General features: G+C 44.4%; 1 protein-coding gene across 1 annotated transcript in view; it reads right to left on the bottom strand.

Annotated features, from left to right (window-relative positions):
* The window catches only part of TMC3 (transmembrane channel like 3), a 43,977-nt gene that overhangs the window by 21,616 nt on the left and 5,668 nt on the right, over positions 1 to 16,693 (bottom strand). The window contains exons 4-10 of the mRNA XM_065872062.1: positions 11,754 to 11,835; positions 9,030 to 9,136; positions 8,141 to 8,239; positions 7,901 to 8,043; positions 4,993 to 5,140; positions 4,241 to 4,284; positions 314 to 461 (exon numbers count right to left, since the gene is read on the bottom strand). Of these exons, the coding sequence (XP_065728134.1) occupies positions 314 to 461; positions 4,241 to 4,284; positions 4,993 to 5,140; positions 7,901 to 8,043; positions 8,141 to 8,239; positions 9,030 to 9,136; positions 11,754 to 11,835 (771 nt within the window). The remainder of the gene's footprint in view (positions 1 to 313; positions 462 to 4,240; positions 4,285 to 4,992; positions 5,141 to 7,900; positions 8,044 to 8,140; positions 8,240 to 9,029; positions 9,137 to 11,753; positions 11,836 to 16,693) is intronic.

Genomic DNA, 16,693 nt, shown 5'->3' with positions numbered 1-16,693 from the left:
CGCAAGTCTAGGTGAAGTCAGTTTCTGGAAACACGTATATAACGAAACACGAAGCCAGAAAAGCAAAACACAGTCAGCAGCAAAACTCAAACGTAAAGACTGCAAATGCCTGAAGGTGTTTTTGAATCAAAATCTTCCTTATTAAGACCAGTGAAATCATTTAGCCAAGGCCGGGTGTTGCCACTCTGGCTCCAAGCTCTTGCAGCCCGTGCTCTAGAAGAAGAGGACTGCAATTTTTCCGTGGAGATGTTTCCAGGGAACCCACTTAAGAAACACCCAGGAAACAGAGGGGCAGCTACTGTTGTGTGGGTACCTCGTTCTTTTCCCAGAGCGTCAGCTCCTTCTTGGACTGTGCCAGCTTCTGGGACCGATCCACCACGAAGTAGATGAGATAGATGCTCCCAGCCAGCGAGAGAAGCACCAAGATGTTGGCGATGACCCTCAGGCAGATGGTCACTGCCCTGCCGGGAGAGGTAGGTATGAGGACAATATACCGGGCTCTGCACAGGGCACCCTGATGCACAGAAAAGGCCAGTGAAGGATGGGAAGACATTTACTGCCAAGTGGATTCTCTGCCCTGAAGAATCAGTGTTCTTCCCCCACCCCCAGAATCCCTCATTTCCTAAGAGATCAACAGTGAGTTATAAATCTAAGCCACCAGCATCAGTGGGGCTTTAAACACACACACACACACACACACACACACACACACACACACACGTTCTGGAGTCTGAGTATTTGGGCTTCAGTGTTTGCTTTGCCACTTAAAATCGGAGTCCTGTGCCATATGCACACTTCAGTTATAGGAGCTCAGGTACGGGTGCTCAGGAGAGGGAAGAGGGAGGAAGGAGGGGAGGTAATGATCCTGCCTCTCATTTCACACCATGATTTCAATATTATACCACGTATTTACTTGGGATTTGTTATCTGTCTTTTCCCTCTAGAAAGCAAGTGCTCAATTGTTAAAAGTCGTATTCTCAGCTCTTAGAACAGGCCCAGTACATAGAAGCACTTCATAAATATTTGCTGGAGGAAGAAGTAAAGAAAGGAGCTGGGACACGGGCTCCTCTTTCCTCGCCAGGTCTCACTTCCCAAAGGCCTCTTACAATCAACCGTGTTGCTACTACAGTAAGTCCCCTACATAGGAACCTTCAAGTTGCGAACTTTCAAAGATGTGAACATGCATCTGGAACCTGTACCAGCAACGTCAGGCATGAGTGACATCGCAGCTCGCCCTCCGTCTCCTGTTGCTGACGATCCTTCAGCTCTAGCATCTCCCACCTCCTCTCCCTCCTCCAGTCACTAACTCTTCTTGCCTGTTCACTCGATGCCAGCCCCTGGATGCCAGCTGTTGTACTGTGCTACTGTACTTTTCAAGGTACGGTACTGAAGGGTCAAAATGTTTTATTCTTGTTTGTTTTTTATGTATTATCTGTGTGAAAAGTATGATAAACCTATTCCATACAGTACTAGAGAGCCGATTGTGGCTAACTTTGTTGGACTTACGAACAAATTGGACTTACGAACGTGCTCTCGGGACGGAACTCGTTCATATGTAGGGGACTTACTGCATTTACAGTAAGTTTCCAGTTTTAACTGAAAAAACCCCACTCTTTCTGGAGGAGAACTCACTGACTCCAATTGGCTTATCTTTAAGGCATCTGCTTCCGACTTCGGGGTCAGTCTTAGCCCGTTTTCCCTGAAAGCAGAACCTCAGGCAAATGTGTGTTTGCAAGTTTTTCTGGGAAGTGATGCCAGGAAGTGTGCGTGAAGTTCTGGGGAGTGAGACCAGAGAAGGCAGGCGGTACAAGGTGTGAGTGGAGCTGGCCACAGCTGGAGGCAGCTGCAGGGCCTTCTGAGGGGCCTGTGAAGTGGCATCTCAGAAATGCCTGGCCGGGGTGAAAATGTGAAGCGTTTTCCATCAGCTCCTGTTCCCTGGTGGTCAAGGGCCACTCCAGAGCACTGACTCCCAGTGCTGCACCCAGTCTTTTGGTTGCATGAACACGTGTGGACTGGGATCTTGTGGGTGCCCCACACTGTAGCCTCAGAGGAGCCCTGGGCAGCGAGCAATGGGTACCAGTGGAGGCTCTGAGGGGAATGTGTGGAGCCGGTGGCAGCCTGCACAGCCTGCCTGGCATCAAGGGCTGGAGAAAGAGGTGTGGCCAGGAGGATTTGGAGGGGCACGCGAGGGGTGTACCACCCGCTCCCCACCCTCTGGGTGACCTTGGGGAGGTCACAACATCTCCTTCTGCACGCACCTTAGCCTTTCCTCTGCGCAATGAGGAAACTCACTCCCAAATGGAATGCTAAGTGTCACCTTGTCTTCTGGCAGAGGAGAGCTTTAGATAAGGCGTCATAGAGCACCAGAGATGGAAGACTTGAGAGTGAGGTCCATTAACACCACGTTAGTGCTTCTTTACTTCCTCCTGTCCCCAGATCACCCTGTCATCATTTGTAGGGTCATGCTATGCACATGGTCCCTGAGGCAGGTCCTGCATTTCTGGTCCCTCCTCCCCGCCTCCAGCACTGTTGGTCCTTGTGGCAATTACACCAGAAAATGCACGTGATGGGCTTGCGGGGGAAGCAGGCAGTCACATGCTAGTTTTCCCCTGTCTCCACCCTCTTCCTTCCACCTCCTGTTATAATATCCTGGATATCCCAGAATACCTCTTACACATCTATTTTCCTCAAGTTTTGACAGAATCAGGAGGACTCAGGATTTTTGCGTGGAAGAGAGATGAGAAATCGGTCTCTTGCTGATTTGTTTGTTTGTAATAATGAATCATTGAATGAGACTTTTTTAACTGGAATGCATTTAGGATGGCAGGAGCTTCCAAATTTGAGGGAACATAAAAACCATCTGTGAGTTTTGTTTTGCGAGAGCTGCTAAGAATGTGGAGCCTTGTCTCTCACTCCCAGAGACGTTAATTCAGTCAATCAGGGTGGGCGCCAAAGGGGTCTGCGTCTGCAGTGCCCCCGGGGTGATTCTGATGTGGATGGGTGCTCTCTTTCCTCTGAGAAGCACGGATGGAGTCCCATCCTTTCATTTCATAAGTGAGGAAGTGAAGGCCCGGAAAAGTCAAGGGAGTTTCGGGGTCATAGAAGTTAATGACAAAGAGAGGGCTAGAATCCATCTTCTGACACCCTATGGAGAGTCCTTCCCACCACGACACCCTGCTTCCTCTCAGGGGCTGGGTGTTTCCTCCACTCCCCAGGTCTGCAGCACTCCCCAGGACAGGCTTTCTGCACCGTAGGAACTAATCATGGGGCTTAAAGAACCAGTGAGGATGGACCTAGATACTGTCATACAGAGTGAAGTAAGTCAGAAAGAGAAAAACAAATACCGTATAATATCGCTTATAGGTAGAATCTAGAAAAATGGTAGAGATGAACTCATCTGCAAAGCAGAAATACAGTCACAGATGTAGAGAACAAACTTATGGTTACCAAGGGGGCAGGGAGGGTGGGATGAATTGGGAGATTGGGTTGACTTATATACACTACTGTATATAAAATAGATAGCTAATGAGCACCTGCTGTATAGCACATGGAACTCTACTCAATGCTCTGTGGTGATCTAAATGGGAAGGAAATCTAAAAAGGAGGGGATATATGTCTACCTATAACTGATTCACTTTGCTGTACAGCAGAAACTAATGCAACATTGTAAAGCAATTATACTCCAATAGAAATTAATTTAAAATAAGAACCAGTGAGGATATTGGATGAGCAGGCGTGTCTGGCCCAGGAGGACTGGGTCATCGCCTTTCTGGGTCGTCCGTTCTGTGGCCAAAGGGCCTCACCCTCACCAAGGAAGCCCTCACAACCTTGAGAAGAACTCCAAACCCGAGAAGTCACTTTAGAAGTTTTGTCAACAAGCATTGGATACTACTTGTGTCCTAGGACCTCAGAGATTTGTTGCTAAACAAAATTAGTCTCTGCTCAGTTTAACAGACTAGAAATTGGTGCTAAAAATATCTTTTATTATCTAAGTAAAAGAACAGGAAGCTGGTCAGCGTCAGACCTCTCACCCTACTGCCAGATCCACGGAAGGAGGAACAACTCCGAAATACTGCTATTGAAAAATTATGGGGTTCCCACATTCCACATTACCAGAAGGACAGGTTTTAAGGAGAAGAACTGCCTGAAAAGGTGTGAAAATGAGATACAGTCTGGTGATTGTTCTACTAAATTAAAACAGCTTATCAATGAATTCAGGATGGGGAGTCTTCATACATACAGGTTTTTGCTCTTCTTCTTCTCCTGTTCTTCCAGTATAGCCTCCTTTAAAGAAAGACACATATGGTATCAAAAGCTTAGCATCATCGTTAATCATAAATATTCAGAAATAGTTTATGAAAGAAATGACTTATCCAGTATTTTTCATCATAACTTCAATGTCTAGACTCCATCCAATAAGATTCTATTGATATCAGTGCTTTATATGATAAAAGATAGATAAAAAAGGAAATTGGGGAATGGGAAAAAGAGGGGAAGGAGTAAATTATTTAGGTCACTGCAATGATCTAACTCATTTTTTTTCTCAAAAGGGGGCACCATTGAACTGCCTGTGTTGTTCAGTAGATCCAGGTCTCCGAACGCCTTTGACTGCATTATATTCTAAGGTAACACTAAAAGCTTATATCCCTCACATATACGTATCTGTTCATTTACAAGTTGTGTACACGCAACACGGTAGTAATCCGTTATGCAAATGAACAAAGATACACACACTGAAATTTTAGAAGGATGAAAGTAAAAAAAAAAAGAGACGTTCCCGTATTTTTCTCCAGCACGCCATCAGATTGTTTGGTGCATGTTGGAGGCACATTATGTCACGTCTCGGTGCAGACCGTGGCTGCCCTGGTCTGTGAGCACCGTGGGAAGGAGACCACGCTGACTCTCCCAGCAGAGGGCCAGCGGCTCACGCTGTGAAGGCTGTGATCCGCAGAGCCCTGACTCCCGGCAGCCTGAACAGGCTCGCTCACTCACCCTGATGCTGTTCACGATGGCAGCAGTTTTGCTCTCTGCCGCCTCTGGGTTTCCAATGAGGTAATCCCAGGCACAGAACACGCGCCAGCAGAACGTGTAGTTTTCATTGGACGCGCTGGCGAGGCTCATGCGGGAATTCTTAGCCATCCTGCAAAAAAGGACCAGAGGAAACCATAATTTGAAAAGTTACATGCACCTCAATGTTCCTTGCAGCACTACAATAGGCAGGACATGGAAGCAACCTAAATGTCCATCAAAAGCTGAATGGATAAAGAAGATGTGGCACCTATATACAATGGAATATTACTCAGCCATAAAAAAGAATGAAATAATGCCATTTGCAGCAACAGGGATGCAAACAGAGATTATCATACTAAGCGAAGTAAGACAGAGGAAGACAAATATCATGATATCATTTGTATGTGGAATCTAAAAAAAGGCTACAGGGCTTCCCTGGTGGCGCAGTGGTTGGGAGTCGGCCTGCCGATGCAGGGGACAAGAGTTCGAGCCCCGGTCCGGGAAGATCCCACATGCCGCGGAGCGGCTGGGCCCGTGAGCCATGGCCGCTGAGCCTGCGTGTCCGGAGCCTGTGCTCCGCAACGGGAGAGGCCACAACAGTGAGAGGCCCGCGTACCACAGAAAAATAAAATAAAAAAAAATAAAAAAAGGCTACAAATGAACTTATCTACAAAACCGAAATAGAGTTACAGATGTAGAAAATGGACTTATGGTTATGGGGGGGTAAGGGGGAGAGGGATAAATTGGTAGATTGGGATTGACATAGACACACTACTATATATAAAATAGGTAACTAATAAGGACCTACTGTATAGCACAGGGAACTCTACTCAGTGCTCTGTAATGACCTATATGGGAAAAGAATCTAAAAAAGAGTGGATATATGTATAACTGATTCACTTTGCTGTACACCTGAAACTAACACAACATTGTAAATCAATTATACCCCAATAAAAATTTTTATAAAAAAGAACCAGAAAGGGTCATGTAAGAACAGTGTCAGGAGCAGGTTCAGCCACTAGGGGGCTGCTGCGAGTCCACGCAGAGCAAGGAGCCCCATCTGGATGTGGGCAAGCAGAGCGCCGGCTGGGTTCAGCCCCTCTCCTGGCTTGTGTCCTCAGCCAACGCCTTTGAACAGTGTGAAAACGGCAAATTCTTGGGTGAGTCCGGTGCACAAGCTCTCCCGTCACCGTCACCGGAGGTCAGGAGGTCCCTGAAGGTGTGTCCATCCACTGCATCTCCGTGCGACTGTGATTGCGAAACCAGATTCTTTACTCTGAGCTGAATCCATCTCCTTGGAGCCCCTGCCCATTGAAGTAACTACCCCACCTCACCAAGCAGACGCACTTCGGATCCCTCCCTAACACGACTTTCCCTCAGATGTATGGGAAGGCAGGGGTCACGATCCCTCCTTGGGTGCAAGTTCCCTGTCTTTTAGACCATCTCTCCTGTTAGAAGCTTTTAGCACTCTGTCCATCCATACTTCCTGCTCCCGAGTTGACATCAATTTGTCTCTTAAATTGTAACATCTAGCAGACAGCCGGTGTTCTAGGTGGGGTCATGGGGCCTTGAGGCCATCCAGAGGCTAAGCTGGAAAGCTTCATGGGAACTGAAGGTCCTCAAGTCACTGTGCATCTCCCTAGGTTTTTGTGTGATGATGGTGATGATGGTGATGATGATTGTTCTTTTTTTAATCCCAGCCCCTTCTACCTGCACTTTGCAAAGATGCCACAAGGGGCAGTGTGATGAAGACGTACTGGTACACATGCATCCGAGGGAAGTAGCAGGTGAGCCAAGAGGGTGGGGGCCCGCTTCTCCTTGGGCTCAGAGCCTCTCTGTCACTCTGCATTTATCTAGCTCCTACACAGAAGCACAGCATGTAACAACCGTAAGGGAACCTGGTGATATTCTGAGCCAACCTGCCCATTTTACAGATGAGGCCCCAGCCAGTCTGCTTTCTTTGCACTGCGCCCAGCTTTCAATAACCAACTACATGTTTGAACTGCATCACAACACAGACGAGACTGGCCTTTGCGTAATTTGTAACTAGGTCACAGGCAAACATATAGTCGAAGGAGGATGCTTTGCTTTCTGCAACCTCTGGTCACCTAACCCATCTCGTTCACCTCTCTTTTAGTGCAGTTCCTATGAGACAGGCTGGGACCTGGGACCCTTTGCTGCAGTGCTGCAATGCTTGCACATGGACACACCTCCCCGTGAGCAACAAAATACAAAGAAACTGTATGGGACTAAAAATAACTGTGCTTGTGCAGCTGGGGCAAATTCTGGACCCCAAAGATACAAAGAGACCAAAAAAACCCAACTGCCACTTTTGAAGAGCCTGGAGCAAAAACAGGGTGTCGGGAGCAAAAGCAGGGGGCTGCGCATGCCCCCTGCACATAACACCACCTAAGGGGTGGGCAAAACACCTAAGCCACCCTTCTGGCCTGACACCTGGACACACACCTACCCACACCCCATATAAGAAACAAGCTTGCCCCCCTTCAGGGAGCAAGGGAACCTGTTGTTTGCTTTTGCTCCCCGCTGCTGCAGAAGGGGCCCTAGTAAGGCCTTGCCTGAATTTCTTGTCTGGCCTCTAGTCAATTTCTATCGGCTGGGGAAGGCCAGGAACCCTGGTCGGTAACACCTACATTGTCTAAACTGACGTTACCTGGTAAGTCTATTGGATTCTTGTCTCTCCAGACCCAACACAGAACCTGGCACAAAGCTTCAAGTATTCAATCAGTGTTGGTTAAAATGAGCATATATCTCTTTTATCTGTGGTCTCCTCATCTGTAAAATGGCCTTGACTTTACACGGTGAGTGACAAGATGAAATGAGATCATATGTATCATTTTGGCATGTATTTTGAGAAACTGAACAGACATACTTTTTTAAGAGAATGATGAAGCTGTAAGCAAACACTGCCATCCCCACCAGGAAATAGGCCAAGGGCAGCCGGTAGCCAGCCCTCCCAATCCTTCTCTCACTGCCATAGTAGCCATAGAAGAGGACTGAGTATTGGAGGTAACCCTGCAAAGAGAGCACTCGGTGTCACTTCTGACTCCCAGGTTCCCAGAACATTCACCACCCCCCTCGAGACAAAAGTGTGGCCAAGCCTGAACCTCACCCCCAGGGACCAGACGGTGTCCAGATCTTGGGCAGATGCAGTGTGCTCCTTGGGGATGGTCTTGCTGGCTGTGCTTCCAAAGGGTTGGCCTGCAATGAGCTGGTGAGAGAGGAAAGGATGTCACACGGTCCTCTGGGTGGGAAGGGACCAGAAGAAAAGGGGCCACTGATCTCCATGCACCTCTGAAAATGCTGCATGTATGAGGTCCCTAGGGGGTGGATTCTGCTTGATACTCATGGATGAGACATTAATCGTGAGTGGCCAGATTTTCTTTTTGCCTGATCGGGGCCTGTCTGGGTGTACTCCCTCTAGGCTGGACATGGCTTCTATGGGTGGATGACTGAAGCCACTGGGTTTCTCTAATGGCATAGGACATGGCCCCATTTACTTTACAAGGATAAATTTTAGTTGAGAAGTGGTTTTTATTTTAACACAACGTCCGCAAACTGTCCCATAAGCCAAACCTAGCCTGTCACCACGTTTTGTGTAGCCCGAGAGCTAAGGTTGGTTTGTGCATTTTTAAATGGTTGGGAAAAAAAATCCAAAGAAGAGTAGTATTTTGTGACACATAAGAATGATAGGAAATTCAAATTTCTGTATCTATAAAGAAAATTTTATTAGAATACAGCCACACTCATTAGTTACCTAATGTCTATGGCTGCTTTCGTACTACACAGTAGATTTGAGAAGTTGTGACAAACCATACGGCCCACGAAGCCTAAAATATTTACTCTCCGGTCCTTTGCCGAAAAAGTTTGCCAGGCCCTATTTTAACACACAGATTATCCTTCCCATGAGGATAATGAGTGCGGCTGTCTAATGCTATGGCTCTAAACGTCTCCACTTTTTAACAAATGGCACTTTTAAACTCACCGGAAATAGTTCTTACCTCTGGAATGACAATAAAGGCACCTGTCATAATCGTGAGCACAATATTAATTCCAAATAACCATCTCAAGAATATGAAATAAGAGGCAACACCAGATCCAAAATGACCTAAAGAAAGATAAGATAATGAGAGCGGTTTAGAGAAAATCCTCCCAGTGTAAGAAGTTCTCTGTACACTGTAATTTTTCTTATAGCAGCAGGACATAGACTAAGAATGCCATAATTGTACCTATCAGGGCGTTGTCCCACGATGATCATTTAGAAGGATTAAGATGTTCATTAATGTCTCCCCGTCATATACACAGATCCCTAATCCCTAATGGATTACTTTCCCTAATGTCATATTGATCGAAAATGCACAGTTCTGAAAATTCCGAGGATATTCTAAGGATTCTTTTGTCTTAATTTCAAAAGGAACAACAGCATGTTACATGTTAACATTAACATCTAACATAGCGTTAGATGGGTGAAGGGGTTATGAGAATTCTCTTTGTCACTTTTCCATACATCGAAACTTATTCTAAAATAAAAAGTGTAGTTAAAAACAAATTTCTATTGAGAAAACAAGGGGGCACAGAAGAAGTTCGATTGGGATATGGGTGATACTTGTGATGACTTTCTGGACTTGTAGCATACTTTGGAAGAATAATGTCTTGAAATTTTATTTCAAATCTAGCTTATGTTTCACAATAGGTAGGAAAACACAAAACATCACAAAGGAGACCAAAAACTTACCTATTGCCAGGTTACTAAATTAAAATCACTACCAGAATTACTTTCTAGTAAATTTTTAGGGGAACCCTCCATTTTCATTCTATATGTGTTTTTTTATTGTATAAAATTGGCATATCTCTATAATATGCATCTTGAGCTATCAATATATTATGAGCATTTTCTCATACAAAATACCTCCCTATAAAATGAATTTTATTGTTCCAGCAAACCAATTTTACATAACTGATTTAACTTATCCCCCACTACTCGACACTTAGGAAGTTTCTAACTTTTCACTAGGGTAAATAATTCTGCAAGAATCAATTTCTGTCTAAGGTCAGATTTCCTGGAAGCAGAGCCTGAGAAAAGGGTTCAGCTAACATGATATATTGAGGAAGTGCTCTCAGGATAAAGGGGGTGAGGGGGTCAAGGAAGGTCAGGGGAAAGAGCTAAGCAAAGATGTCGTCTCAGCTGGAGCCCAGCTTAGCCTTATCCCATGGGGAGCTCTGGAGGGCAAGTTGCATCACAGAGTTGGTTCCACTTTGAACAAAAAGCTGGACTTGAATACCCCTTTGTCATTGCCTCTAGGCTACCCAGTGGGTCTGGGGGAGCAGGTGATGAGTGCCCACCATCTGAAACAATGTGGGCCAAGGCTCATCCTCTAGAGAAGGAGACAGCTATGAGTCACAGCAGCCAACATTCACAGCAGCTGAGAAAGAGTGGACCAGCCAAGTAAAGGGATCTGGGCTGGGCACCAAGTGTGTCCACACAGCCTAGTGCATTGATTTTGTTGTGGCTGTTGTTTTCTCTGGTCGTTAAGGAGTGGAAGAGTCCATCAAAGAGTATAAACCTTTTGAAGACGTTTGGTCCAAATTATAACTTTCCCCTAGAAATATCATCATCCCAATTGACATTTCCACCAGCTGGTATTTAATTCCACTTCAATGTTGAAAATTTTTTCCCCCCTCAATTTGTCATCTTTTAGATCTGTTTATTTTTTATGTATGTAAAATTTCTTTGATGTATAGTTAAATACAACAGTACTTTCCTTGATGATTCCTTCTTTACTTTTATAATTTGACAGGCTTCCATTCTGAGATCACATTACTTCTATTTCTTTTAATTCTCTCATGGATTCCTATTTTCTATTTAAATATTTAATGGAACTTTGAAATGAAAGATCTAATGTTATTCTTTAAAACAGTTGAATTGTTCCAGCATTATTTATGGTGCTATGGTATACTGTTTCAATTCTTGTAGCTTTTATAATGTATTTTAACATTTTGGTTATACAAGTTCATCTGAGTTTTTCCTTTTAGAAAAGTTTTCAATTAGTTTTTTTTTTCATATGAGTTCATTGTGTTGAATACAAAAAACATTGCATTGAGAATTTTATTGGAATTGCATTAAAACATAAACTGATATTGAGAAAATCAACACCTTCCAAATATTAAATCATTCTATGTCTCTTCACAAGACTTTTAAAAAATCCCATGGTCCAATTTTACAGTTTCTTTATTTCAGACTTCTGCTTATATTTATTCCTGGTCTTGTGTGTTGCATTTGTGTGTTTGTACTGTGTGTGTGTTTTTAAATGTGACTGTGATTGATTTATTTTTTAGGATATTTTTCTAAATGATTACAATCACTTCTCTCCAAATGCAAATTTCTGCATTTTTGTTCTGCAATTGCCCATGTTATCCTTTTATTCCTCTACACAGTTTTCCCCTCTATCCTTTTGAGTTTGTATTGTGTCTAAGGCATGAACTGACAGAGAACTGCAAAGCCACGGTGGAACGTGGGACCGTTTTTATCCTGGGAGGTGGTGGGGACAGGCACTGTGTCTTCCATCTCCACGGACTCATGTCCAGCCTAGGTCGGCACTACGTGTGCAAGGGCCCCTGGCTGCTCAGTGTAAGGTCTGGGACGTACCAGACCCATCTCAGGCCTCACAGTTGTCTGGCTACTGGCACCGCATCCCCGCCCCACTCCTCCAAGTGCCAACACTTACTCTCGATTTTCTTTATCCTCATTTCCCAGGGGATGAAGATGACCACAAAGTTACAGGCCAGACGAGCGAACTTCCGCCACAGCTAGACAGGAGGGAGTAGGATTAGAGGACTTGACATTCGTGAAGACGGCAATGCCTTTGTGGAACCAGGGTCCTAAATGGAGGCGAGGCCCGCAGACACACCAGTTGATACCTTTCATTATGATTTCACAGGCCTTTAGGGAACCCTAGGACCAAAGCAGCCGCTTGTCTTCTCTGGGCTTCTGCCCAGGTGAAGGCTCCTGTTTAGGGCTCTAAGCTGCGGTGTCTGTACTGAGGTGCATATTCTCTAGGGTTTCAGCCTGCCTTATTCACACCATTCCTGCTGTGAGGACTACGAACTACTTGAGGAATGATGTCCAAATACACCCCCTTGGTCCCCTCTGGGAGTGGGGCTCAGGAATCCACATGGCTCACAAACTCCCCAGTGATTACAGTTCCCGTCCCTATTTAAGGACCAAGAGTCTAGAACATACCCTGAAAATGAGCCCCATTGTGTGCCTCCCATCCTGCAGCTGGAGCTCATCTCCCAGCCTCTCTCCTGGCCAAAGTTGCCAAAATAAGGTCTGGAAATTTGTCTTGGATGTTTAAGACACAATCGCCAAAAGTTCAAAAATCTTTTTCTTTTTTTTTTTTTCCTCAAAGGAGAATAAAGCAAAATGTGAAAATGTGCCCTGACACTGGGCTTTCTCTCCCACAACATTAGCAGGTTGTTCACTTTAACACACAAACAATGTGGGTTTGTGTTGGAAGCAAATGACATCATTGCAGAAAGAAGGGTTACAAATGTAATTACAACCTTCTGAAGTATAAGACAGCACGTGGTCCTGATGCAGACATGCATGATTATGTTATCCTGAGTATGTCTGCTAAGGCCAAAACGGCTGCTTGTAAATGAAAATCTACTTGAATGTTATCAGAAGTTGGAATTGTTCTCTTTCTGCTCATGATTTAAGACCCAACTCAAATACAGCTACTCCCATGGAGACCTCACACAGATTCTCTGTAGCCAGAAATCCATTCTTCCATCTGTAAACTTCCCCAGCTATCATTCTGGTCTCTGATAACGCTTATCACATCCTAGCTTATATTGCCTTTATATTGTTCACCTGGCTTCTTCACCTCCAGTATTGAGAGGAAGACCATGGCTTTCTGATTTTTCATCCCCTACAGCAGACAGAGGCAGAATGCCCAGTATCCTTTGGGGAGGGTTTGGTGTTGAAAGCATTTGAGTTTCTGGTCCATTGTAAAGTCGTTAAGGGTCCTCAGTTGGTAGAGGAGCTGTCTAGGAGGGGAGAATGGCCAGTAGGAGCCTGTGGATTAGCATGAGCTGGGCATTTTATAGAAGAGAATAAAGGAGAGAGGAGTGAGATGAGGTCCAATAGTTAGGTCGTGGCCAGATCATGTGGGTTAGAGGAAGGAGTCTGGATTTGATTCTAAGTGTAATGAAACTCTGTCTATCTATCTTATCTATCTATCTATCTACCATTCATTATTATTATTAGTTTTAAAAATAAGTTTATTTTATTTATTTAGTTTTGGCTGCATTTGGTCTTTGTTGCTGTGCACGGGCTTTCTCTAGTTGCGGCGAGCAGGGGCTACTCTTTGTTGCTGTGCGCGGGCTTCTCATTGCGGTGGCTTCCCTTGTTGCGGAGCATGGGCTCTAGGCGCGCGGGCTTCAGTAGTTGTGTCTTACGGGCTCTACAGCGCAGGCTCAGTAGTTGTGGCACACGGGCTTAGTTGCTCCGTGGCATGTGGGATCTTCCCAGACCAGGGATTGAACCCATGTCTCCTGCATTGGCAGGTGGATTCTTAACCACTGCACCACCAGGGAAGTCCCTATCATTGATTATTTTAATTAAAGGATTTCATGCATAGTTTACTGTATCAAAGATTTCCCTGGCTCCTATGTGGAAGAGAGTGGAAGGTGGAGGGACATGAGTGGAAACAGGAAGATCTGTTATGAGGCTAGTCAGTCTATACACCATCGTGGGCAGGTACCTTTAGCTTCTGCACAGAGCAAGCGTTCTTGCCAAATCATGCCATGAAGGCTCTCAGAAGGATGACGTCCCTTGCTGGTATCATGTGAGAAGCCAAGGACATAGACTATTCGAACTAGAAGACATCTTAAGAATCAAGCATGAAAACCTCCTCAGGTTCCAAGTCATTACCCAGAGCAGGGAAACGATGGCAGAAGGACCTAGGTGTCCTGACTCTTGGTGTTTGGTGTTCCATGTACCCAGGGTAGCATTTCTGCCTATGTGACTCCTTGGGTCCTGGTGGTCTCACATGCTCAGACCTTGCTTTCTTATGAAACATAGAAATAAACTGGTGCTAAAGGCAGATTGCCTGTAACAAGGTGTTTTCCTGCTGGAATCAAGGAGAAACCCATGTGCACAGAGGATGCAGGTGGGAAACAGTGGGAGGGGCTCCAGAGGATGACTTGTGTTCTGGAACCGTGATTCCCAAGAGAGGATAGAGTGGCAGCCCTGGTGAGTGGTGATCAGGATCTCAGTCGTGGGAATCATGGGAGAAAGTGTACAGTAGTTATATTATACAAAATTTACTATTTGAAAAACGAAGTTATCATTTTTCTAAAAGAAACTAAAGACTGTAAACAGAGACAAAACTCACTGGGCTGCAGGTAATAGCTAGATAGCTTCTGTTTTCTCTACTTTGGAGTGGCTGCTGATCCTCAGGGGTCTGTATTAAAATTTCCAGTGTAAAAAAATTCTAAATAGGGGCTTCCCTGGTGGCGCAGTGGTTGAGAGTCCGCCTGCCGATGCAGGGGACACGGGTTCGTGCCCTGGTCGGGGAAGATCCCACGTGCCGCGGAGCGGCTGGGCCCGTGAGCCATGGCCGCTGAGCCTGTGCGTCCGGAGCCTGTGCTCCGCAACGGGAGAGGTCACAGCAGTGAGAGGCCCGCGTACCGCAAAAAAAAAAAAATTCTAAATATAAAAAGGTAGAGGAATGATGTTCAGAATGAGAAGGGGGAAAACCAAAGTGTTAGGAAGACATGGTGGGAGGATGATTTTCTTTGACATTTTGCTGTGTCTCCAGAGGGCAGAAGACACTGTATCTCAGCCATCTCTTTACCCTGAGTACCCAGCACAAAGCTTGGCACATGGATAAGCTGAACTGGGTTGAACTGCTTTCTGCAGGGCCACTGGTAAAATGGAAAGGACTGGGGCAGCTGTGTCTGTTAAGTGCAGGCTGAAAACTGTGGGACAATCTGTAGGTAAGACTGAACATTTGGATCACTTTCCTCATTTTAAAAACTCTGATTCTAAGAATTCAGTCCATTATTAACTTACACTTTTTTTTTTTTTGCGGTACGCGGGCCTCTCACTGTTGTGGGCTCTCCCGTTGCGGAGCACAGGCTCCGGCCATGCAGGCCCAGCGGCCATGGCTCTCAGGCCCAGCCGCTCCGCGGCATGTGGGATCTTCCCAGACCGGGCCCGGGGCACGAACCCGCGTCCCCTGCATCGGCAGGCGGACTCTCAACCACTGCGCCACCGGGGAAGCCCTTAACTTACCCTTTTAATCCACTTTGAGCTCACTGTTGCTAAATGCCCCAGGACTTTTTCATTGTTATATATATTACAGGTTGTCTGAACCCAAGTGAGAAACCTTACATTATTTCAGATATTTTTCCATAGCATTTCATACAGTTTATTTAGAGAAAATGAGAGAGCTTGGTAGCACATATGCTTATAAAAAGATAATTTTGTTTTATAGATTTATTCCATAAGCTCCATCATAGTGTGACAGGCATAAAGAGTTATGGATAATTTTGATCATAGGAGTGGATTAGCGTCTTCAGGCAGATTCTGTGAAAAGTAAGAAGAAAGAAAGCCAAGGCACAATCTTGGGGATTCTTTGATATTTTATAACTATTCAGTTATGCAAAATTTATGACCAGCTTTAATTTAAACTTTACTAAGAATATTTTTTGTTTCAGAGAATCGAAAAAGAATGTGTCTGTCAGTTTTTGTCTGTCAAAATAATAAACTTGAAAAAACGACAATATTCAGCGTTAGTGGAGATACTATGAGACAGCAAATTCTTTCATTGTGGATGGCAAAGCTTTTGGAAAATAATTGATTACTATTTATCACGAGCCAAAAAACATGGATCATACTCTTTACTACAGAGGTCGTAGTTTTGACATTTATCCTAGAAAAAGAATTTTAAAAGATAGGAAAAGCCATCTGTGCAAAGACAGTCTTTGCAGGGCTGTTAATACTAACAAAAAATTAGAAGCTATTTAAGGACCACCAGCAGGTACATAACTAATTAAATTAATAGACATTTTTCTGATGGAATATTACACAGTCATAGGAAACAACAGGTATAAAAACTACATAGCAACATGGAGAAAAATCCCTGTTATGGTGGTAAGTGAAAAGAAAAGCAAGACAAAAATATTTGTATACTCTACTTACTCCGATGTGAAAATGATATATACAATGGCTGAAATGTGAAATTTTAAAAAAGATTCTATCTTGGGAAGTAGGGGATTATAGTAGGAGAAATGATTTTTTTCTTTGCCTTGGAAACATTTATGAAAATTATTGGAATGTCTATAAACAGATAATTTCAATGTATACTAAAGTTTAACTGCAAGTAACTGAATGGGAAAAATAACAAACAAAAATCTTAGCATTGTATTATAAAATGAGCATTGGAATATGCCTGTAACTTTCTCATTATAAGAAATACAGTAAGTCCCCTACATACGAACGAGTTCCGTCCCGAACTTTGTAAGTTCACGTTCGTAAGTCCAATTTTTCGTAAGTCCAACAAAGTTAGCCTAGGTACCCAACTAACACAATCGGCTATACTTTTCACACAAATAATACATAAAAAACAAACAAACACAAAAAATAAAGAAAATGTTT

The sequence above is a fragment of the Phocoena phocoena genome, chromosome 2 (assembly GCF_963924675.1).
Source record: "Phocoena phocoena chromosome 2, mPhoPho1.1, whole genome shotgun sequence".
Classification (NCBI taxonomy): Eukaryota; Metazoa; Chordata; class Mammalia; order Artiodactyla; family Phocoenidae; genus Phocoena; species Phocoena phocoena.
Note: the sequence above shows the minus strand (reverse complement) of the source record. Positions and strands in the feature narration are given on the sequence as shown.